We start from the raw sequence: 25,502 nt of genomic DNA, 5'->3' as shown, positions 1-25,502 counted from the left end.
GATCAGGTTATATTTATTTGTCATTCCCTGAATATTGGACATTCAGGATTCCCTCTGGCCTTCGTCTCCCTTTTTTTCTTTTACTTTTGAGAACCATAAGCGACTCTTTTAATGACAGTGCCTTATACTTAGGTGCCTCACTGCTCACATGGGACGCGTATCTCATTTGACCCTTAGGCTAGCTCCTGAAAAATAGGACAGGTATTAATATGTGTGCTCACGTGCTCTGGCGCTCAGTTGTGTCTGACTCTCTGCTACCCCATGGACTGTAGCCCACCAGGCTCCTTTGTCCTTGGAATTTTCCAGGCAAGAATATTGGAGCAGGTTGCCATTTCCTACTCCAGGGGACCTTCCCAACCCAGGGATCAAAACTCATGTCTTTTGTGTCTCCTGCATTGGAAGGCGGATTCTTTAACTCTGTGCCACCTGGGAAGCCCCAGTTATCAATATACCCCCTTTTAAATCAGAGGTTAAGTAATATACATTAGTAATAAAACATTTCTATTGTTGCTTGTAGTTTATGAAAATTCTGGAGGCGCTTTGAAAATAGAGAACCCAGCTACCTTTCTTTCTGTATCCTTAACACATTGTAAGAACTTGGTACCTTTGGATGGATCTGAAATGAGAAAATACATATTGGGAGGGGATGTTTAAAATTGAGACAGCCTGTTAGGGTAGGTGGACCAGCTGGGGAAAGGTTTAAAGCTGCTTGTTCAGTGAAGGAATCCCTTCAGTGCCCCTTCACCACATCTTTGTAAAAGTGGACCTTTGGAAAAACAGCTGTGTGCTAATTCATTACACTTGTCATTATGTCCTACACACTGTCTTGTACAGTCTTTTCTGGTTGTACAACGCTGACCCAATCCTTTTGGCAAGGCTGTGAATATTCAGGTTTGAAAACAATCTCAAATGCTGGGAGCATTGCCTTTCTGTTTTCCAGGATCATAGTAATGTGGAAGAGGTCCTTCTGGAATGCCCTTGTCCGTGAATGCTTGTTTTCTTTCAGGAGGAATAACAGGAAAGTTTGAGAGTAATTTGAAGAGCACTTTCAACCTTGCTATACTGTAAATCCAGTTTACTGTACTTTGACCAGCCTCTTAAGTCTTTATGGCTATTAATTTATCTAGGGTAGCATTTTAGTGTAGTTTAGCTTGGACATAGCTTGATTATCTCGTTAACTGATACAGCCCCAACAGAGCAGAGGAGCGTGAATTTACAGGTGGTTAAGCAGTGTGCACCTAAGTGATTTGTCCATATTCCCAAGGCTTCTGCATTTAGCTCTCATTCTTCCCCCAACCGAGTAATACTGATGTTGTTTTTGTATAACCCTTCTTGTTCATGCTGATGCTAGTTCAAAAGAAAAAAAAGAGAGGGGAAAGTGAAAGTAGCTCAGTCATATCTGACTCGTTGTGACTCCACGGACTATACAGTCCATGGAATTCTCCAGGCCGGCATACTAGAGTGGGTAGCTGTTCACTTCTCCAGAGAATCTTCCCAACCCAAGGATTGAATCTAGTTCCCCCACATTGCAGGCGGATTCTTTACCAGCTGAGCCACCAGGGAAGTCCAAGTATACTGGAGTGGGTAGTCTATCCCTTCTCCAGCGGATCTTCCCAACCCAGAAATTGAACCGGAGTCTCCTGCATTGCAGGTGGATTATTTACCAGCTGGGAGAATAGAAATTAAAGCCACCTGGCAGGACTGTTTTACCTTTAGTAAATTAAGGAACAGAATTCAGTACTGGTGTGGCACAGTGTTATTTAAATGCTGGTAATGTTACAAGTGGCATATATAACTTTTGGAAAATTATCTAGCACTGTGCGAAGAACTGATTCATTCAGTCAGGTCAGAAGACCCTGATGGTGGGAACGATTGAAGGCAAGAGAAGAAGGGGGTGACAGAGGATGAGATGGTTGGATGGCATCAGCGACACAATGGACACGAGTTTGAGTAGGTTCCAGGAGTTGGTGATGAACAGGGAAGCCTGGTGTGCTGCATTCCATGGGGTCACAAAGAGTCAGACACGACTGACTGAAATGAATTATAGCATTGAGTCTACTTCTAATAATAATTCCTACCATAAATGATGCAAGAGAATACGCAAAAGGTCTCCATTTTTATTGCAGTGCTGTTATCAAAACCTGGGGCAGGCTGAAACATTGATCTGTAGAGGATGTGTTTACTAAATTACAGCATATCAACATGATGGATTATTATATAGCCTCGAAAATGATTATCAAGATAATGTAGGTACTTGAATCGTTTACCATCCAATTAGTGTCAAGAGGAGCTGAATGTGAAGCATCCTAATTTGTAGTATAAATGCTGGGGTCAAAGGCTAGAAGTTAACATGCAGAAATGGCTACAGCTTTATTTAAGTAATGGGATTGTGGGATATTTATGTCTTTCAGATTGGTAATCATGGTTTTTTTAAATAATAAACTTAATTTGGAATAATTATGGGTTTACAGAGAAGTTTCAAGGGTAGAGTTCCTGTAGATTGCTCACTAGTGTCGCCTATTGTTAATGATAATCATGTTTTTAATAACTTATCATTTTACTTTAAATTAAAAATGAAACTTTTCCAAAGATGAAAGATGGTAATAATCACCAGTCCTTTCCATGTTAATGGTCTGTAGTGTATCTTTCCATGCCTTTATCTCAGCTCTTACAAACTTGTATGTATACATTAATACAGTTATTATTGTAATACAACATGTGGTAATATGCACATTATTCCGTAACTTGTTTTTTAGCTTAATATACTAAGGACATCAGTGATCTGCAGCCCTGTTTGTTATATCATCTGAGTGCTTTGAAAAAATAATGACTCCCAGGTCCCACCCACAGAGCTTTTTACTCAGTCTGGAGTTGGACTCTGGAATCAGAATTTAAGTGTCCTATATAATCTAATGTGCAAGTCATGTTTAAGGACTCCTACTGTAGGTAAATACACATCAGTCATGTCTATTTTTTTTTGGTAATAGCCATAGCTATCCATGTTTATTCAATCATTTCTTTGTGGTTGGGGTTCCTGTTTTTTTTTTCTATCACATAAACAGTCCTATAGTGGACATCCTCATACACCCTTACACATTGGTACTGTCTAGAGGCTAGGTTTCAAAAATGTGTTTGCTGTGCCAAAGTATATGTGGATATGCATGTTGTAAATATTAAATAACTCTTCCCAGAAAAATAACTCTTTTCTGTTGTCTTAAAGTATAACCTTTGTCATCACCTTTCAAGGTTAGTCCCTTTTGCTCAATGACACACGACAAATCATTCTTAATGGCAGAAGCCACAGAGCTCTATTAAAATGGTAGAATGGTTAAATTATCCTCTGTCTGTGGGACTTCCCTGGCAAGAATACTGGAGTGGGTTGTCATTCCCTTCTCCAGGGAATCTTCTCAACTCAGGGATTGAACCCTGTGTTGCAGGCAGATTCTTCACCACTAAGCCACTAGGGGCCCGTATATACACACCCGTATACACAGCGTCTCTCAGAGGGAGTCTTATCCTAGTTTTGTTTTCCAACAATAGATAGGTTGAGTAATTCAGAAGGTGGCTGTCTCCTGAATCAGAAGATGGCATGGTCTGTGTTTTGGCTCTCGGGCATCTTACTTAGTTTGTCTTAAGAGTATAACAAGGCAGATTGGAAAGTCTAACTGTGGCATGGGGGCTAGGAGAAAAGGTCTAAACTCTTGCCTCTAGAGAAGCTCCTCACTTTGCGTGTCTAGGTAAAGGCTGTCTGACGTGGGTGTCTTTTGTAAAGAAAGATATATATTCTAAGGGTCACATTGCTTGCTTGCTAAGTTGCTTCAGTCATGTTCGACTCTGTACAACCCAGTGGACTGCAGCCCACCAGGTTCCTCTGTTCATGGGATTCTCCAGGCAAGAATACTGGAGTCGGTTGCCGTGCACTCCTCCAGGGGCTCTTCCTGACCCAGGGATCAAACCTGCGTGTCTTATGTCTGTTGCATTTGCAGGCAGGTTGTTTACCACTGGCGCCACCTGGGAGGCTCCAAGTGTCATGTACTCAGTATTTTTTCATAGAAAAAATTTGCAAGTTTCCATGCTCTTGCACCTAAAATCAAGCTCTTAATTCAGTGTTCCCATTAGTTTACCACTGTTCCTCACTGCAAATTAAAGTAACCTTGTTACCTGTGATATGTTCCAGTATTGTCTGAAATGACAGTTGGAAAGTTTCTTTGAAGTTTCCTTTTTTAAAAATGTATTCAGATTTTACATTCTATTCCCCAATGTAAATGTTTACTTTAACATAAAAAATGTTTTAAATGATTTTCTGTCAGAAAGTTCAAAACTCTTCCCCTCCAAATTTTTTTAAGAAATTAATGCTTTTGTACACATTTATAATGTGTACTTAATCCAGGGGCATTTATGTAAATATTAAAGCATAGCCCTAATTTATTACTTCTTCCTTCAGGTTTATTTTGCATTTTTTAAAAAATGACTTTGGCCCAGACTTTTCTTATACCAAGTGAGGTTTCCTGTTGTGCAAGCTTTTTTATATTGTTTTTGTCCTATTACTGTAGTTTATATGAAAAATTGGTGAAAATGCAAGAAACGATAGTTTAACCTTCTCATTTATGGTCTCTTTGTAGGAGGAGAGGGCAGTGAGAGATCGGAATCTCCTCCAGGTCCAAGACCACGATCAACCCATCCCATGGAAAGTACAGTTTAATTTGGGCAATAGTAGTCGACCCAGCAACCAGTGCCGAAACTCCATTCAGGGGAAACACCTCATCACAGATGAACTGGGTGAGGCTGGCTCCCTTCCTCTCCTGCAGTCTGGTGCCACTTTTCCTTAATGTCGACTATCCAAATGGTGGTCAGAATTCCTCAGTAGTTTTGTGGGTTTTTTTCCTTTTTCAGCTGGTGGTTTGCAAATAATCTGGTTTGTTTTGCAAGAGTAAATTTTGCTGTCAGTCTCAGAACAAATGAATTATAAACCTAACAATGCTGAAATTGATAACAGTAACCTTGAATTAGAGTCTTCATTGATACCTGATGAAGCTCAACAAAATGAAGACAGGTACTGTCTTTAAAATGAGACTACAGTGCATATGTGGGTGTGTTTTAAAGTTTGCAACCCCAGTAAAATAATTAAGAAAAAAAAACTTTTCCTAAAAGATCTCAAAGGTGTCAGAGCATATGAGGTTATTTGGGATTAAAGGAAAGAATCAGGAAAACTAAACAGTGTTGAGCTCTGTTTTTAAGATTACATTGAAAAAGCAGATTAAATTGCAAATAACATGTGTTTTGTTTTAATAGAGTAAAGTTCAGTTAAGGGAAGCTACCTCCACAGTATGACCCAGCTAGTCAGGCAGGCGTAGACCTAGGACTAGGACCAGGACTGAAGTTGGAATTCAGTGCTTTTTTCTTACAGACTTTAGTTCGTATGATATCCAGTGAGAAAGCTTGAAATCTTATGCCTTGACTTTATTATTTAATATTAGGTTATAAATGACAGTTTGTCTTTTCCTTTGGTCATAGCTAGCAAAAGAATGATTTCCCTCTGATTAATTCAAATGAGACAAAGACTCTCAGATTTCTTAAGTAAAAAGTTCCAAGAACCAATCAATAAAAATCCAAGAACGATATGTTTTATATTACCTCCCTGAATACACAAGAGGAGATAAACAGTGTAATAAAGAAAACTTGCAGGAAATTTTTGCGTTTTAGCGAGCAGATGCCACCAACATGAGTATTGCCAGAGTTACACCTTATTCAGTAAGACAACCAATAGAGTTAGAAACTTTGCAAAGGTTATAAGTTGGTTTCCCAGTCAGGAGCAGCACACTCTGAGATTGTGATCTCACAGGACTCCTTGTTGGAAATAATGTCTGTAAGAGTGCGCTTCTCCAGATTCAAAAGGAGAAATCTTGATGGGCTTTCTTTCACCAGAAGTTACAAAGATCTGGTTTCAAAGCTAAATATTGACAGATTGTACTGGGGAAAAATAGAAGACCTAAGATGCCAACACTTAGAACATGGAAAAGAGAAAAGGGCAGAAAGATCATTTCCACAAGGGTAATATTTTACATCTTTCTGACAGATTTCATGATAAGATACTCTGTATCATTTGGGGCAGAATTTTAAGGAACATGCTGGCTTATTTGGATTTTTAATTTGTAATTCCTGTGAAGATGATGAGTAAGAATAGTTAGGAAGAATCCCAGAAACATTTAATGTGGCGTTAGGATCATCCTCTCTTACTTTAGAAGACAAAACCACATAGTTAAAACTACCACAGCAACGACAAGAAGCACCAGCACCCAGATAAGTGGGATCGGCTTCTCAGAGGCCTCAGTTTCCCTAGTATGGAGTGAGGGCCCTTCTTGCCTCTTCCATTGTTATTTTACTGGTGCCTCCTGCATTTGCACAGACTTTGTTTTCCAGAATGGTTTCTGAAAACAACCTCTTGCTTCACGAGGTCTCATTCTCTGAGGATTATGAAGCTGGGGCATTTGGAATGGAAGGATGTGAGGAACAGCTGCTCTGCACCTATGGGCATGGGCCTGCACCTGGGAGTTTGCCCATGGGCCAGGTGGTGTCCCTCATGGACTTATGCTTATATTTTTCTGTCCCACTCCCGGAAGGGTGTAGAGAATTGTCTGTAGCAGCTATGAAAAATAAGTTCACTTTTGTAAGGAGATTCTTTTCTTAAAGTTGAATATGAATGCATGAACTGAGTTGGAGGGGGTGTACTTAGATGATGAGTGGAGGAAATTAGGATTTTTATTCCTTTGGTCTTATTGAGTACTGGCATTCCCTAATGCTGAGGGCTAATTGAATCCCTGCTCTGTATACTTAAAAACAGCCTAAATCAGTTTCTAAAGGTTAGATGTGAAATGGCAAGTATATGAAAGGTATTTATAAAAAGTGAGTGTGAAGTTTTTTTTGTTTGTTTTGGTTTTTGTTTTGTTTTTAATCTAGGAGGATCTCATTTTCAGGAATGAACGCCTTGTTTTTTTTCCTCTCTTCAGATTTTTGTTTGAAAAAGCATGACTTTTTCTCCAGGCATAGATGAAAAATTGGCTTGTATAGGTTAGAACAGGCCTTTGTTTCCCTGAGTACTGGAGTGGGGTGCCATTGCCTTCTCCATATAAAAAGTGTGTGTGAGGTTTTTTTTGTTCGTATATAGCCTAGGCTATATACATCCTAATCCACCTAAATGACCTTTTAGTCTGCGGTCACATATTTGATTTAATCATCACATGGCCTTTGTTTCCCTGAAGAGAGGAAAAAAAACAAGGCGTTCATTCCTGAAAATGAGATCCTCCTAGATTAAAAACAAAACAAAACAAAACTTCACACACACTTTTTATATGGAGAAGGCAATGGCACCCCACTCCAGTACTCTTGCCTGGAAAATCCCATGGACGGAGGAGCCTGGTAGGCTGCAGTCCATGGGGTCGCTAAGAGTCGGGCATGACTGAGCGACTTCACTTTCACTTTTCACTTTCATGCACTGGAGAAGGAAATGGCAACCCACTCCAGTGTTCTTGCCTGGAGAATCCCAGGGACGGGGGAGCCTGGTGGGCTGCCATCTATAGGGTTGCACAGAGTCGGACACGACTGAAGTGACTTAGCTGCAGCAGCCTACTTATAAAATAGGAGTCTGTGTTTCCTGTAAACTGCTGCATGCAGATAGGAAGCTCTGATTGAACACCGTCTGATTCCAAACTCTGTGGTCTTTAGGATGCTGCTGACTCCAGACTCTGGCTTTGTGTTCTTTGGGAGCCGGACTTTGATTGCTGCCGTGTGATCGCCCCTGGAGGACAGGTAGGGGACTGCTAGGTGTATACTCAGGTTAGTCTCTGCCTTTCAGGTTACGTTTGTGAGAGGAGAGATTTGCTGGTGAACGGCTGCTGTAACGTCAACGTCCCTGGCACGAAGCAGTACTGCTGTGACGGCTGCTTGTCCAGTGGCTGCTGTAGCGCCTACGAGTACTGTGTCTCCTGCTGCCTGCAGCCCAGCAAGGTATGGAGAGTCGCTCCTTGTGCTGCGTCTCCTTTCATTTTTCTGCTTGCATTTCACATTGAGCATTAGAATCTTTCTGTGGGATTCTTTGAAAATAGAAGAGAACCTTGTGTAGGTGTCAGAAATGGCTGCTGTGAGGTAGCCTTTGTCTGCAAGGGAAGAAGGTAGTTCTCTTTCCTCCAGCTGTGCTTTGGTAGAGTGGGCTGTTGTATTCCCAGTCAGATGTCTGAAGAATAGGACACCAGCCTCCTGCTCATGTAAGCCTCTCTTCCTCTCCCTCCCCTCCCTGCATCAGCAGTCTCTTACTTTAGGAGAAGTTTCCAAGGTTACCTTGTGCTGCTGAGTTTGGAATTTATTATAGGTACTAACTTTTGTTTCCACAGCAACTCCTCCTGGAGCGCTTCCTCAACCGGGCAGCTGTGGCATTCCAGAACCTCTTCATGGCAGTTGAAGATCACTTTGAATTGTGTTTGGCTAAATGCAGGACCTCATCCCAGGTCAGAAGCCACGATGCCTCTGGTGGTGGGGTGGGCCAGTGGGAATCAACGTCTGGAAGAAAACTTGAAAATCTGCACTGGGGGCCCTTTGGTGGGGTGATAATGGAGAAGAGATTTAAATGGAACTTTGGGGGATTGATTGTACAGTCATCCCTTGGTATCTGAGGATATTTGGTTCCAGGACCCCAAATTCCTAAATGCTCATATAAAATGGCATAATGTTTGCATATTACCTCCCTCCATCCTTCTGTATGCTTTAAAGCGTTTCTAGATTACTTATAATAACTAATACAGTGTAAAGGCCATGTTTTGCTTTTTGGAACTTTGTGGAGTTTTTTGAAATACTTTTGATCTGCCGTTGGTTGAACCCATGTATGCGGACCCTGTGGATACAGAGGGCTGACTGTATTTAGAATGTCAACGTGAGATTTATATGATTTAGGGATGTAAAATATTTATATTTATTTAAATCAAGGTCTAACTAACTTGCATGTTCCCTGTCTGATTAGCTTGTTTGCATTTTAAGTGCTACTAGTCAAATTCCTGAGAGAAGCTCTCTCCTCTGTCTTTGACTGAAATTTGACTAAAACTTTCTAGCCACCACTCGTTTAGAGTGGGTACTAAGTTATTCTGGGACAAAAATGTGGTTTATTTTAGGATTCAAGGGCATGGGGCCAGTGGGTGTAGAAAAATACACAGATAAATCTGTAGGTCGTTAAGCTTTCAGTACTTTCTAGCATGTTGTCATTAAATGCTTTGCTCTTTGGGCATTAAACATGGCACCAGCTGCTGAAAGCGTCTGAACCTTTTTGCCTTTTGACTTCCCGTCCTCTGCTCTCAGCCTTTGTGACTGGGTGGTGGTTGGAGTGCTCTCTGTAAAATCACCAAATGTGTTCGTTATACAAGCACATTTCCTCTGGCTTTCCTTCATGGTGTCTCCAAGATTGACCTGGCTCTGTCTGAGATACATGACTCATTTGCCATTATCTGGAACTCTTACACCCTTTGCCAGATTTCTGTAGTCCTCCTTTGGGTTTTATGATACTCTGTATGTCTCTGATCTGCTCTTAACGGTATCTAGCATTGTTGGGTAAATGTTTCAGGGATTATAATGAGTATTTGAAACATGAAGAAATTCCTAATGGCCTTGTTTTGCTGAAAGAGCGTTCCATTTGAATAGACTTTAAAGGAAATGTGGAGGAAGTTTGAACCTGTGACTTTGATTCATACTCTCATTCTGAGAAATGAAAAATAGAAAAAAGGCCAGGTGTTTTCTTTCCTTAACTGATAAAACCCAGGAGTTAATTCCAAACTTGACTGAAGATGCTAAACTTTCTTGACTTTGCTTTTTCATTGTAAAGAGAAAATTCCCAGTTGCCAGTTTGCCTTTATAACAGTGTCCCAAGAAGCAGAGTTGGCTGCATGACTATAAATTGGATTAATACTTACAATTTAGATATTTAGCCTTGGTCTTAGATTAATTAATGAATTCTTGAATAGCCAAAAATTCAAGTTGCTTGTATGAAAACAAATTGCTGAAAAATTAGTCATCGAGGCTGATTATCTGTTGTCACACTTCATTTGCTTGGCCAGATGTGGTCAAGCATTTGCGTGGTACCGTGGTGTTTTGCTCATGTGCCAGCCCTTAGATACACAAACCTTGATGGAAGCAATTGGAAGTGCAGCTCCTTCGTCTCTGCAGGGTACAGTGCCGGGGGCCTTCCCCTCTGCAGGGCGCAGTGCCGGGGGCCTTCCCCTCTGCAGGGCGCAGTGCCGGGGGCCTTCCCCTCTGCAGGGCGCAGTGCCGGGGGCCTTCCCCTCTGCAGGGCGCAGTGCCGGGGGCCTTCCCCTCTGCAGGGCGCAGTGCCGGGGGCCTTCCCCTCTGCAGGGCACAGTGCCGGGGGCCTTCCCCTCTGCAGGGCGCAGTGCCGGGGGCCTTCCCCTCTGCAGGGCGCAGTGCCGGGGGCCTTCCCCTCTGCAGGGCGCAGTGCCGGGGGCCTTCACCTCTGCAGGGTGCAGTGCCGGGGGCCTTCACCTCTGCAGGGTGCAGTGCCAGGGGCCGAATTACTTTGAAGCACAGGGTCAAGTGCAAGACACCTGCTGGATCTTAATCTGACTTAAAATAATTTGAGGGAAGTTTATTGTCTCAGGTTGTCCTAGTCACAGCTGGGTTTTAAAAAACTCACTCGTGTGTGTAAAAGAAACGGTCCTGTGACACTCTGTCCTTTCTCATGCCCTTCGTTGGCATTCCGTGCCGAGCATCTGCCTTGGTTGCAGAGGGTGCCCTGGTGACATTTTGGAGCTGGGCTCACCTGGACTCCCTCAGGGGGCGTATGCTGGCCGCCATCCTGCTCTCTCTCACAGCGCTCTTCTCTTCCGTTTTGCCAACAGAGCGTGCAGCACGAGAACACCTATAGGGATCCCATAGCAAAGTACTGCTACGGAGAGAGCCCTCCCGAGCTCTTCCCCGCGTGACGCTGTGGGGGACTCGGCCCTCTGGGAGGATGTGCTGCTGAAGAACTTGCAGCCTGAAGCTTTTCTCTGGTCTTCGAGAGAAGACTTGATTATGACCACTTCTTGTGCTGTGCTCTGTGGCCTCACTCACCCCCGGGCTGACCAGATGGACTTGCTCCGTAAAGCAGTTGGAAACGCCAGCGGGTCGCATTCGAGAAAGACAGAACGGCGGGTGACCTGGCGGAGGCATCGGCGCTCTGGGCGCCTCAGCCCTGCGGCTGCTTGGGAACCTGTGGGCCCCTTTGTGTGTTCTCCCCGGGCCCTTCACTGTAAAGTTATTTATTGGACTTCTTTGGAGTGGTGGGAAAATTCTGTTTCCTGTAGGAAAATGTTTTGCCTTGACAGTGGAATATATTCAAGGAGATTGTTGTTCTTGGTGTTGTTTTCTTGTGTTCTTGAGTTTCATGAGTGAAATCGTCCCTTCACCCACTAAAACTTCGGCCTCTTAAAACGTGCATGTTCTCTCAAGCTGGTTTATTTTTGGTTTTGTTTTGACAGCATCTTCAGGAGAAACTCAGATGCTGTTCCCTTCACATCCTGTGCTAACTTTCTGGCATCTGGCACTGTGTGCTCTCAGGTTTTTTTCTAGTCTGTTTGGATATGCTTGTTTACTGATGTGCATGCATCGTTTTAACCAGAAATTCTGCCTTGTTGTCCTGGAGGGTTTTGTTAACTGTTTCCTACGCCCTGGTTGAAATGACTGGTCTTCTCAGCCCTGGAACATCAGGAGTCTCAAGAAAGTCACCTGCGGGGCGGCCTTCTCCTCTCCTGACATGGGAACCCATTGTTAAGGTGATTCCCAAGTGAAGATACATCTCGCAACTGACTGTAAGTGGTCCTGTTTTATTGCTTTCAGCTTCAGGAGATGTAACAGGTACGGACATTTGGTTTCTCTATGATTTACAGAGATGAAGAACAAAACTCAAGTTTCTGTCAAGGTGCTAAAGGAGACATCTACCCTCGGTGGATTCAGGACACACAGGCGCTGGTCTGCTTACTTGGGGCCTCCTGTGCTTCTGGTACAACAACCCGCTCTGGTCAATGCCAGCAGTATTTGGGGCTTAGATCAAGACGTCGTGCCTGTCATATAATACAGCTCTTTGCTCTCAGAAGTCATGCTATCACACACAGTTCTTTCCCAGAGCCCTTCACTAACCTCTGGATCTGTCAAGGTCTCCCTCGTTCTTTGTCGGTTGTTCAGCTGCTGCCCTTGGAGCAGAGCACAGGTTTTACAGCCCGCTTTCAGCGTTTTTATTTCAGTGGAGCTTTGCCTTCCTCTGTATCTCTGAAGTCTGCATAGTGGGAATTTCCCTTAACTCTTTCGCATTATTTCTCACCCTTATCTTCCCAAGCTAGTTGTTCCCCTAAGTCCACTTTCTTAGAGGGTAAACTATCTGACAGTTGTTTTTAAATGTTAGATCCCAGGAAGTTTATTTAGTGTGCATCAGGCTCTTTGGCTTCTGTGTGTGTTCTGTGAAAGCGTGAGTACGTCTACCTGTTTCATCATCTCACTGCTTTTGGTACCTCAGCCTGTCTCCTGGTGGTTGTCACTGACAAGCCTCTCCTTTGAGCTTATTTGAACCCTTGAGCAATAACTCACAGTAGATTTACTGTGGAAACAGTTTATATCAAAGGTCAGCCGTGCCTGTTTACTCTGTATTTGAACATTGGCGTGCATGTTTTGCATTTTCACTGTTTTCACGGTCTTTGTAACTTAAGTAGAAAATTAAGCTCTCTTGTTCCCACCTTGTAGATGAGGTAATAGAGAGAAGTGACTTCCCTGGGTCTCCACGACAGAACCAGAACATGACCTTCATCTGCTGCTCGGGGGTCCACTGTCCTTCCCGGTGCCCCTCGCCCGCCCCAGTGCTGATTCATCTATAAACACTCCCCTGAGAGCATATAGATCTGGATTGTCCAGGCCAGAAGAGAGGAGAGGTGGCATAAGTAGTCAGATTGGGTCGATAATCCAAAGGTCATTTTCATTCAGTCCTGGAATGTGTTTCTCTGTACTGTAGTCAGTTGAGAGGTGTGTTAACTGTTTTGGGAAACTCAGGGTACTGCAGACTGTGTAGCGAAGCCTCCCAAGGACCTGGAACATCATGGGCCTCCCCAGGCTTCCAGCCTGGACCCCTCTGTACTCCCCTCTCTGGTTTGTTTCTGGTTCCTTCGATTGAAAGTTTCCATAATTAGGAATCTTGTCTTAGTTTTGTATGCCCAGAGCTCAGCAAAGTGCGTGATACACATTGGGTTTTAGGAAAAGATCAAAGATGAAACGAGAATTCCTTTAGAAGAAAATGTATTAAATTCCGAATGTTTGGGGTGAAAGGTAATTGGCTAATTTAAACCACTTCCCCCAATTCTGAATCTTAACTGCCGTGCTTGTTGGTGGAGCTGTAAAGATAAGTCCTGAAAGGGAAAGAAACGTTCCCAGAAAAGGGTGCTGTACAGAAAGGGCCACCCGCCTCAACGCAGCCTGGGACTCAGGGTGGCCCTGGACCTGGCAGCGCTGGAGCTGTTATCAAAGGAACAACTCTGCAGCTCTTATAAAAGCAGCGGATAGGATTTTCAAACAGGGTTTGCAGCTTTCAGCCTGCTCCCAGAGCTGACTCAGAGGCTGTCCAGGGAGTGCCTCGGTTTGTGAGGCTGCACAGGTGCTGTGGGAGCTGTGTGCAAGATTCCGAGCAAGCTGTTCCCATCGTTGGGATTTGCAGGTAAATTGTAAATGGGCAGAGACGTTACTTCTTTAATCTGCTTTTCACCGGCTGGAGAGAGTGTGGCCTTGCAGTCAGTAACTTCTGCTTGTTACTGAGGCATGGCCTCGGGTAGTCTTCTTTCCTCTTTAGGTCCCAGGCCCTGCTCTGTGATACAGGATCACATCCGATGGCTCCTCATGGGGTTGTTGTGAGGTGTTGGAGTGAGTGAGGGCTCAGTCCTGGGCACAAAGTCCACATCTGCAACCCATCAGGGGCCCAACATCAGGTGGTCAACAAGGTTGGGAATGGGTGGAAGGATGGGAACTACAGAGTTCTGGGTATTGTTTTCATTACTATTTTTAGAAGAACTCATGCTAAAGATAATTTTTAAAATGGAGGTAATTTAGAAATACGTCAAGATGAAAGTAATAATTACTTAAAATCATGCAATCTAGACATCAGCCCCTGTTTTTTTCTCTTCCTCATGACTTTCTAGGCAGATGAGAACCCTTTTTCCTCTTGAAAGCAGTCCTCTGATGAACATTCTTCTATGTGACATACAGGCCTATCTAATAATTTTTAGTGATCACATGGTGTCAGTTTCATGGATATACAGTAATGTTATTAATCCCCTGCTGAGAGCGTTTAGCTTGTTACTTTTTTTTGGTTACTATAAGTAATGCACTGATGATATGCTTTCACGTGCACGATTGTATGTTTATCTGAGAATGATTTTCACCAATTTATACTCCCACCTAATGTATGTGATGAGTGTCTCTTTGTGTATACCCAAGAACCCCATGGTATTGTTTAACTCTTTGCCGATGGATCTTAGTGTTCTAATTGATGTTTATCTGATCTCTTCCCATATTTTGATTGGTCATCTTATCATTCAGATGTAGTGAACTGCTGTTTGTGACCTTGGCCAGTTTTTCTCTCATTGGTCTTTATCTTACAGAGCGTTTTTCACTGAAGGAGGCCTTAAACCCCTTTTCTTGTCTTTCTCAGCCCTGTGTTTCTCAGAGGCAAGTGGCTTGTTTGTTAACAAACTAACCTTTCCAGTTGATCTAGGGCAGCAAACGGGGGCAGTTTTGCCCCCAGGGGACAGTTGGCAACGTCCAGATTGCCAGGTGGTCAGTAGGTGTGATGGTCGGAGACTAGGGATACCACTAAACACCCCACTGCCCCTGCGACACAGAATGATCCGGCTCCAAGCGTCAGTGGTGCCGACGTGGAGAGGCCCTACTCTTGGTCACATTTCCTCCCTTTCAGTTAAAGAGAAAAAACTACAGGAGCTGAGAGCTGACTTGATTATTTCCTTGCCCTTGCCTTCTGTTGTGCCCAAGTGCTGCTGATTAAATTACCTTGAAATCCCACAGGACATACAGCTTCCTCGCTGGTCTCTACCAGCCCAGTGCTGCCTCCAGGAACTGGCTTATTACTCTGCATCGGCGTCCCTTGCGTGCTGACACAGTCCAAGCACAGACACCCTCCTGTGGGCAGAATAACCTCAGGTTTACTCACAGCGCCCTCCCTTCCTTGTTCTCCTGCAGCAGCCCTTTGCAAGGAGGGCTTTGGGGGATGAGGGGGGAAGGGAAATGTCACTACAGATCCCATTCAGAAAACTGGTCCTTCTACTACAAAAAAGTACCACATAAGTGAATAGTAATAATGAAAAGGAAAAGCTGGTGGAATTGTGAGAGTTCTTTCCTGCACAGCACTTTCCCTGACTCTGTGGCGTCAGTCCATTGCCTTCTAAGCCCCTTGCCTGTGTGGACTCTTCCTGCAGGGTTTGTTGTCACAGTGTGAAGATGGTTTGGGGTGCCGGGATCCCTGTTTTCACTCAGTCACGTGGCTGCGATGTTCTTCGTCTGGTTTGCTTTCACAGGTGGGAAGAGGAACAGATGGCCCCCTCAGGCCTGAGTGGGGACAGTGGGGGTCATCGTGTTCGTGCAGCTGGCTCCGTGTCCTGGTAGCCCCTTGCCGCATACCTTCATGTGTACGACTCGACTGTAGAGCTGCATTGGTGGACATTTTAAAAATAGAAGTACAGCCTTTAATATTATAAAGAAACAAAACATCTAGCCACTTAAAGCGAGTGGGCCCAACTGTCATTCAAATGTTTAAACAGGGGTCCTATATTGTTTCCCAGGACTGCAAGGTCAGCGTCTTCAAGGGAACCAAAATCAAAACCGTATCACTGCTATCAGTGCATTTTATTTGTAGGTAGGTGCTGTCCTAGGTTTTGGTAGGATCAGTAGTTCTTCCAGTCTTTGGAATTTTAAAATTCTTACGTATTTTTATGGAGCATAGTGTAGGGAAGCTCTGGTCAGCTTGCATCTGGGTTATCAAAGTCAGAAATGTTTGCTAAATGAGAAGAAGTGGTATTGGCTATCAGAGAAATTCAAGGTCTCAGTCTATGGTGGCCACATGTCACTATTACTGAGGAGGAGTATGTGTGTTTATAAGTGTAACAGCAGTGTGTGAGTAGCATTCTAATATTATTGACAAGAGCACAGACATTTAGTGGCCTTAAGTAAATTAACCTCTTATGGCTTTGGTTTTGCCATTTGTCATAGGCAGGTGATTACTAAGATATCTTGCAGATCCAAAACTCTGATTTTTGTGCCAAAGATCCTGCCACGTATAAAGCAAGACCAGAGCCCAGCAACTTGGTCCTTGGCTCTGATTCTCAGAGGGTAAGTGGAGACCAACCATCGGGAGCCTGTTTTCTTCAGACCGGGGCTTTTCCTTCTCTCTTGAAGATTTCAGCAGGGGCTCACCATTTTCTGCCTCTTTCTCCTCAAATATTAAATAGACACCATATTCTTCTCTGCTGGGACCAACTTATCATGTATTGCTGCTCTGCACCTGTGAAGACAGCTGCTGTGTTCTCCATCATAAAAACAGCTGCCTTTTGGCGGGGAGGCCCAGAATGTGCTTTGTAGCTGTACCTTAACACAGTGCTAAATTATTTAGACATGCTTAACCTGAGATGCTCAGAGCATCTTGGAATTCCTATTTAGGGCATCTGTAGTCACTGCTCAGTAAAAGGTTTCCCTTTCGTATCTTTTGTGATTACTAGGCAGAAATCTCAAAATATAGGAAATTACAAAGATATTAAATTATCAGATCCCCAGCACCCCCCAGAGATAACCACTAAAGTTTTGATGTAAAGTTTTGCCTTTTTTTGTACATAATTGTATATTTTGTGTTAGTATGTAAATAAAGGTAGAATCTTGCCATATAATATTTTAAAAAGTTCCTATCGGGTTGGCTTAACTCAATTATAGCTCATTAATTTACAGAGTGGGAAAAGTGTACATTTTAATTGTATTATCTGGGCCTCTTAACATAAAGTCAGGGTAGGGTTGAAAGCTCTTGTAGAACTGCACACAAGTTTGGCATTGGCTTTCTACATCCCTTTTCTTTGTCTGATTTTTACACAGTGGGGAGACAAGTCTTTGTGTTCCTCACAAATAAATTATAGTCATCCTACTTCAGCCAGAGTTGACCTGCAGGAAGCATGAGGAAGTTGAAACCTGTCACGGCAGAACCCCACTTTCTCGAGAGAGCTAAAGAAAGATGGGGGGAGCCCTGCTCCAAATCTCCCCAACTATGTCGTTCATTTCAGTGAATCACTAAGTGCAGCAATTAAGGAAATAAAAAAAAAAATTACAAAATGGCCGGGAAGGACACAGGGGGGCCATCTTTCTGGATACCTGCTTTGGGAAAAGGATGTTGTGAGTTTAAAGCAGCCAAGTTTTGTCAAGTTTGTGGCCCACGGTGATGGTTTTTGAGGGCAAGAGGGATGTCAGTTTCTAAAGATGTTCTAGACGCTCCATGGGTTGCTATTTGGAGCTGGCATCCTCTGTGCTTCCCTCCAGAGCCTCAAGAGGCCTGGAGTCCCTTGCACGTGCTGGACTCAGTTTCTCTGAGGAAGTTTTTGCCTGGGCAGCAATCCAGAGCGTGTTCTGAGAGTGCAAGCCCTGACACCCGTGCCCATCCTGAGCTCTGCCTGCAGCCTGCTGCATGCCAGCTTGGAGGCCTGAGATAAATGGTCTTGCAGCCGCTTAGCAGTCAGCCAGGCTCATTTATTTGACACAAAGAAGCTCATTGACCTGATTTAACAGAAGGAGGAACTATGGAGTCAAGTCCAATATGATCTTAAAGCCCTGTCTTTTCATCGCAGTTTTTTCAGACCTTTAAGGATGACTGCCGAGTTAAATGATGCTCATGGGCATTCTCTCAAGGCAAAAAGGGGAAAGAGAAGCTGGAGAGATGGGAGGAAGGGGAGAGGAGAGAGCAGGAAGTGTTGGGGGCACAAACGCCAACAGTTGCTCTCTGTGCCACTTGGGGGCACCAGTTACTTAGGTTTTCTGTACTCAGCGTAGTCCTTGTTGTGAGACCGTGAGACCTGTGCCCACGTGGGCTCCCTCTCACTGAGACAATGAAGCTGTTCCTATAGACGAGGGACCATCTGGTGGTGGCGACGAACCAGGACTCTTTCCCAAAGCCCCGTCGACTTTGTGCACAGGGACTCAGGCATATCCTTTTGCAAAGAAAAGGAAATCTGCTGCTGGTGCCATTGAAGACCTCAGGCTTGGGGCCCGTACCGTCCCCTTCTTCCTCCCCTCCCATTTGCTGAGGTGAAAAGTAGGATAGTCTCTTGACTGGTCCTACCCCGACAAAAAACATCTGGGAACTGCTTACAGCGTACCATCCTGCATTGGCCCCATCGCGTTCACATGGCAGTGTGTCCTGAGGCAGGTGTTCTTTCTCATCTTCTTTTTAGGAGTCAGGCTCTGACACAGGTTATATTTTTCTCCAGGTTACAGATGCCAGCCTCAGAGCCCTGGAAGGTGCACATGGGCCCAGCCTAGGCACTTTGTGATCATAGTGACCGTTTTCCAGTCATTTCTGGTGCTAAAGGCCTCTTATTTAATCTCAACAACCACGCTTATGAAGTTGTAGGTCTTTTTATCCTCATTCTACAGAACTCAGAGATTAATTTCTTTGTCAGGGGAAACATCGTCTTAGTGGTTTAAACCAGGATAGTGATTGCACCCGGATCTTTTTTTGCTCCAGGACCTTGACTTTTAGGCCCCGTGATGTAAGTGCCACTGTGGGCTGAGTGCTGAGAAGCAGGTTGAGATGGAGGAGGGGTTATTTGCTTTAAAGCTTGCTATTTGGCCAGGGATTTGGATCATCCTTGATTTAAGCAAAATGTTTCACCTTCTTGCTGCTGGTCCTGCCAGGAAGAGTGTTTGAAGAATGCACTGAAAGAAGATCTTAGCCTTTCAGCACAGCTCTGGTTACTTCCTTTTTCGCCCTGATCAGAGTCCTTATAAGGGGCTGAACTGTCTCCCCCTACCCAGATCCATATACTGAATTCCCAACCCTCAGTGCATTACAGTGTAACCTATTCAGATAAACTGCCTCTGAAGAGGTGATTAAGTTAAAATGAGGCTGTGAGGGTGGCTTCTGATCTACTAGGACTATGTCCTTATGAGAAGAGGGAGAGAAAGCCCTTAATGAGGGCTTTAAGAAGGCCGCCATGTGCAATCTAAGAACGGCCTCAGGAGAAACAAACCTATTGACACCTTGATCTCAGACTTCCCAGCCTCCAGAACTGCAGGAGAATGAATTCCTGTCCTTTAAGCTCCCCAGTCTGTGGCATTTTGTTAGGGCAGCCTGCGGTGACTGATAACAATCCTTGAAGGAAATGGTGCTGAGTTACCATGCAAACCCAAAGGATGGCATGGCGGGTAGCAACACTGAGCTGCACCGCTGCAGTCGTCTTGGCTCCAGTGTGTTTCTTTTCTAAGAAAGTGTGCCTGAGAGCATGCCCTTCCAGCCCTGGCCTTCAGGGGCTCTAGTTTTAGGGTCTAGCCTCAAGACCTGAAAAGTGCTGCTTTGAACCTGTGGTGTTTAACCAGAGGGGCATTTTGCCCCCCAGAGGACATAAGCCAATGTATGAAGACAGTTTAGGTTGTCATGATGTGTGTGTGTCTGTGTGCCCTGCACAGCCCCCACCACAGAGGATTGTCCACCGCCCAGTGTCAGCAGGGTCGAGGTGGAGAAACCCTGGGTTCAGCGTTGTTGCTCTGAGAATGGGGGTGACATGGGATTGTCGGCTCCGGTCATTCGTTCAGCAGGTACTCGCTTAGCACTTATCGTCTGCCTAGCTCTCTGTGAGGGAGGGCAGAGACCTGGAAGAGTCTCCTGGGATTTAAAGTTGGGTTGATCTTAAGCTTCTGGTGTTGGGAACATGGTATTGATACCTAAACATTCTTAGGTGATGATGTTACCATCCTCCTTAGGATAAACTGTCACTTTGGATTTCCAGAGAGCGTTTTTTGCTTGGACAGCCAAGCACCATTTATTGAATCCTGCCTCATTCACAGACCTACGCTAGTATAGCTTTGTTGTTCAGTCACTAAGTCATGGCCGACTCTTTGCGATCTCATGGACTGCAGCATGTCAGGCTTCCCTGTCAGCTTGGTTCTTTTTATAAAGGATTGGAGGAGGGACTTCCCTGGTGGTCCAGTGGCTAAGACTCTGCTCCTAATGCAGGGGCCTGGGTTCGATCCCTGATCAGGGAACTAGACCCCACATGCCACAACCAAGAGTTTGCATGCCACAACTAAAGATCCCTCGTGCCTCAACGAAGATCGAAGATGTTGTATGTCCCAACTAAGACCTGGTGGGGTGCAGCAAAATAAATAAAAGTAAATAAGAAAAAAAAAAACAGAAAGGATTTGAGGAAGCTATGTATTTATATATAATACTGATTAGTAGAACCAGTTTAAAAGGAATGGCTACCCACTCCAGTATTCTTGCCTGGAGAATCCCAAGCACAGAGGAGCCTGGCAGGCTATAGTCCATGGGGTCGCAGAGTCGGATGTGACTCAGTGACTGACACTTTGAAAGTGGAATGCCAACATGCAGATGTGAGACAGCAACACAGTTGATGCATAAATCCATATATGCATTTTTCCTAATTACAGAGTGACACATTACATTATAGAAAGAGAAGTAAAGAGAATAAAAACTGTCATAATTCTTCCATCTGTAGATAACCACTAGTGATACGTCTCTTTTTGTACACATGCACATATATTTAACAAAAAAGAAAATTGCAACCCTATTTTACCATTTTGTCACCAAGTGAATGGCCCTTGAATGGGGCATTGACCTCTAATTTGGTGATCACGAGGCAGAGAAAGATGTCTGCATGCCAGACTGGCTGTGGAGTTAGGTGACCAGGGTCACTGCCTACCAAGAATGCCTTGATCCAGGGAGATGGGTGAACACCCACATTTCACAACTCCAGAGGGCATCATTCACGTAGTACCAGAATGATGTATTCCGTGTCAGCCCTCCACCCCTCCCCCTTGTGTGACCCAGCAGCCCTGGAACTCTGCTTTTTGTAGCAGCTTTGTTGAGCTGTAGTTCACTTACCATGCAGTTCACCCATTTAAAGTGTACAATTCAGTGATGTTAGTGTATTATTCAGAGCTGTGCAGCCATCGCCACAATCAATTTTCTAACATTTTCATCACCCCAGGAAGAAGTCCCGTACCTGTTAGCTATCACTCTCTCATTTCCCCTGATCTTTCCAGGCCTAGATAACCACCGATCTACTTAGTCTGTAGATTTGCCTATTCTGGACATTTCATATAGATGGAATCATATATGATCTTTTGGGACTGGCTCCTTTCGTATATCATCATGTTTCCATGACTTGTCCAATTATAGCATGTATCAGTACTTTGTTCTTTTTTAAAAATTTATTTTTCTAGTTGAATTGTTCATATACAGTTCATTCGCCTTTTTAAAGTATACAGTTCAGTATTTTTTCCTGTTCACAAAGCTGTGCAGCCACTACCACTAATTCCAGAATATTTTCATCCCTCCCAAAGAAACCCCATACCTATTGGCAGTCATTCCTCATTCTTCCTCCCTGCCAGCCTGTGGCAGCAGTTTACCTTCTGTCTCTACTGATTGACCTATTCTGAATAGTTCACATAAATAGAATTGTACAGCATGTAATCTCTTGTCACTAACCTCTTTCACTTAACATGTTTTCAGAGTTCACTCATGTAGCATGTATCAGTACTTCATTCCTTCTTATGGGTAAATATTCCACAATATGGATAGACCCTCTTTTGCTTATCCATTCATCAGTTGATGGGCATTTTTGATTATTGTGAATAACGTTGCTCTGAGCATTTGTGTACAAATTTTAGGTGGACATATGATTTCTTTTCCCTTCTAGGCATATACCTAGAAGTGGAATTACTGGGTTATATGGTATGGGTTTCATCTTTTGAGGAATTGCCAGACTGTTTTCCAAAGCAGTTGTACCACTTTACATTCCCACCCAGCAGTGTACGAGGATTCCGATTACTTCACACCCTTGCCAACACTTGTCTTTGTTATTGTAGCCATCCTAATGATGATGAAGTGGTATCTCGTTGGGGGTTTTGAATTAGTATCCCTGATGGCTCATGATGCTGAACAACTCTTCATGTACTTAGTGGCTACGTGGACATCTTTAGGGAGGTGTCTATCTTAATTCTTTGCCCATTTTATTTATTTTTTTTTCTTTGCCCATTTTAAAATTGGGTTGTCTTTATAAATTGTTAGACTTCTTTATGTATTTTAGATACGAGCCCCTTGTCAGGTATATGATTTGCAAACATTTTCTCCTATTTCTATGGATTGTCATTTCACTTTCTTGATGGTGTTCTTTGAAGCATAAAAGTTTTAGTTTCGATGAAGTTCAATTTCATTTTTCTTTGGTTGCTTGTGATTTTGGTGTCATATTGTGATACTAATTGATTTTTAATGAATGATAATATTCCTTGGAATAGATGTAGCATAAAAAGATAATTGTTTGATACTAATTGCATAATGTTCTTTGTTTTAATGTCTTCATGCCCACCCTTACCCCCAATATCTTTATTCTGGTGACATCAGGAGTTATACTTCAAGCCGTTTGCAAATTGCATTAGATTCCTGTAGCCTTTGTAAACACATCATTGTTCCACATGTCCTTTTTTCCTCCCCTACAAATGTGCTTAGCGGTGCCCAGACCTCTGCAATGCAACTGACAAGGAGCAGAAGTCTCCATACAGCACAACTTAGCTGCCCTCTAAGTCCCTGGCCTTCGGTCGCCAGCGTTGCAGTAAGGCAACCTCGTGGGACCACGTCGCCATCTTCTGGCAAAGTCGGAAAAGTGCAATGCCAGAAACTTGAAGGTTTTACGGAAGGTCTTTTTGCTTTTTCCTTTCTCCATGGCAGATTGTCAGGTGCCAATTAATTCTTTTCATTCTGACCCACCTCTGTTGCTTTAAGGTCTTTTCACCTTTGGAGGTAGTGTTTAAAAATTCAACCACTTACAAAAAGTGAACCTGTTTTCTATAAGGCAGGGAAGCTTGTGTGTTTCTCATTCTACAGGCAATTCCTAGAGTGTTCAACATTTTTACTATCGAGTAGGAAGCACTTCTTTACCTTCAGTGTGGAAAGGCAAATGAATACAAGTCATTTCTCGTGTCATCTGGGTCAAATTATTATGTTTGTTGAGTCCCTGATAGGCTAGGACTCTCTCGGATGTACCATTTTGCCTGCTTTGCCCAGGTATACCCAGGTCTAGGTATTGTTCCCACTTTGCTGATGAGAGTGAGGCCCTAGGAAGATACGTGACTGATCTTTGTTTTCTAGGACAGAATGGGCAACAATTTTTTTTTTAAATAAATGATGGAACAATTACGATGTGCAATCTTCAGTATCCAATATAATGCCTTATACTCTATTTTAACAAATCTTTATTGAATGGAGAAAAAAAAAGAAATTCTGTGTCCTGACTCCCGACCTACTTTCCCTTCACCACACCCAACTGCTGCTTCTGTTGTAAATGCCTCAGTCATTTCAACGAATATTTGCACTGTTGTTCAGTGAGAGAACAGGTGTTTATAACTTTCAGTCTTTAATAAAAGGAGTAAAAATGTGATTATTGAAAGAATGTGCAGAAAAACACCTACACAAATATTCATACCAGTGTTAGTCACAACAACCAGAAAGTAGAAACAATCGAAATGCCCATCAACAGATGAACAGATAAAAATGTGCACCATCCATACAGTGGAATATGAGTCAGCCACAAAAAGGACTGAGGTGTGGACACAAGCTACAGCATGGTGACTGTTGAAAATGTGATGCTTAGTGAGAGAAGCCAGTCCCCAAAGGCCATGTGTTACATAATTCCACTTATGTGGAATGTCTAGAATAAGTGAATTTATAGAGACTGGAAGCAGATTACTATATGGGGGAAATTAAGGGTGGCTGCTAATGGATGTGGGATTTCTTTGAGGGTGATGAAAATGATCTGAAGTTGATGGTAGAGATGGCTGCACAACTCTGAATATACTAAGAAATATACTAAAAATACACTTGAAATGGGGGTGCATTTTATACTATATCCCAATAAAGCTGTTTTTAAAGTGTGTACAATGAGCTTTGCAAAGAGTTGGTGTGTGTATTGGGAAAGGGTGTTGGGCTTGGGACCCCACGGAGGAAGTGGAGCACTGGGCTCAAGCAGAAGGACGCCAGCTTAAACCCCAGTTCTGCCCCGGGCAAGCAGCATCGTTTTACCTTAGTACTTAGCTGCTCTGGAGCTTGTTTCCTTATTTGTAAGACAGGCATGACAGTATGACAGTATCTTCCTCATAGGCTCTTTTTGGATTAAATAGATGACGTGTGTAAAGTTTCTTACACATAGCCGTGCTCAGCAAATACTCATCCCTGTCTTTTGACCCTGAATTGCCATGAATCTGAGACTTCAGGCTAGCGAACAGACTCTGAAGCCCCCTTTGGCTGCCAGAAACATCTAGTGGGTTAGGGTTAATGCAGTCGAGTGGATCCAAAATGTGAAATGAGGGGTTTGGACTAAGCTAAAAGCCTGGCCCCTACAGGAGTCTGTGGTGTCTTTGTTTTGATACCCTAAGTTGGTCTGCTTGAGCCCACTCTGGTCTGTCCTGCAAGACCCCAGTCCCACACCTGGCGGCTTGTGAGCCTGTGGGCACACCTGCATTGTCCTCCAATCCTGGAAGGCCTGTGCAGCATCTGTAGGCAGTGCCCTCCTCCTGTCGGCCGGTCACCCCCACCTCTGCCTCCACCAGCTCCTTCTTCAAGGGGCCGACTGGCAGAGGGCCGTTGTTATAAGGGGGGCGCTGGGAGTGTGGCCAAGAGCAGCTTTTCCCGTACCCTCGTAAAGCAGTTTTGTCTTGGATGAATAAGGACCCTTCAAGCTACTCTACACAAACAATGCTTGGGATAAAGGCAGATAAGCATGTGCCAGTGAGGCTGGGGGAGAAATGGAAGGGGGTGTCTTGAATGTCTCTGCCGTCCCCAAGCCAACAAGTCACATCTGTCCTATCAGACACCTCAGGATCAGAGGAAATTAACTCCATTGGTGACCCCTGACCCCTCCCAACAATCCTAGGCAGCCTGGGGACCTGGCGAGTCCTATCCTGTGCTCTTCTTTGAACCCGAGGTCTCACTTAGTGGGGCGGTGCCCAACACGGGGGAGTGAGTCCTGAACGAGGCCAGGAAGTGGGGGTCAGACCCAGTCCTGCATCTCGATGTGAGGTGAAGGCGTTAGGCAAGAAGTGGCTGAAAATGAAGGCCATCTGTGCTCATTCCTGAGCCCTCTCCGCCCTTCTGCCAGCACATGTCCCAGCTGAGCTCTTTATCCTGTATGAAGAAGCCTTTCTCCCCGCGAACG

General features: G+C 44.0%; 1 protein-coding gene across 6 annotated transcripts in view; it reads left to right on the top strand.

Annotated features, from left to right (window-relative positions):
• SPRING1 (SREBF pathway regulator in golgi 1) overlaps nt 1-25,502 on the top strand; it is a 49,399-nt gene that overhangs the window by 5,048 nt on the left and 18,849 nt on the right. For 3 of the 6 annotated variants that reach the window (XM_025267582.3, XM_025267584.3, XM_025267581.3), the window contains exons 2-4: nt 4,623-4,779; nt 7,853-8,004; nt 8,388-8,501. In XM_025267582.3, the coding sequence (XP_025123367.3) occupies nt 4,623-4,779; nt 7,853-8,004; nt 8,388-8,501 (423 nt within the window). Of the gene's footprint in view, nt 1-4,622; nt 4,780-7,852; nt 8,005-8,387; nt 8,502-10,892; nt 11,385-25,502 lie in introns of those variants that run through there. The other 3 variants (XM_006043042.4, XM_006043044.4, XM_025267583.3) reach the window with 3 other exon arrangements.

This window comes from Bubalus bubalis, chromosome 17 (assembly GCF_019923935.1).
Source record: "Bubalus bubalis isolate 160015118507 breed Murrah chromosome 17, NDDB_SH_1, whole genome shotgun sequence".
Lineage (NCBI taxonomy): Eukaryota > Metazoa > Chordata > Mammalia > Artiodactyla > Bovidae > Bubalus > Bubalus bubalis.
Note: the sequence above shows the minus strand (reverse complement) of the source record. Positions and strands in the feature narration are given on the sequence as shown.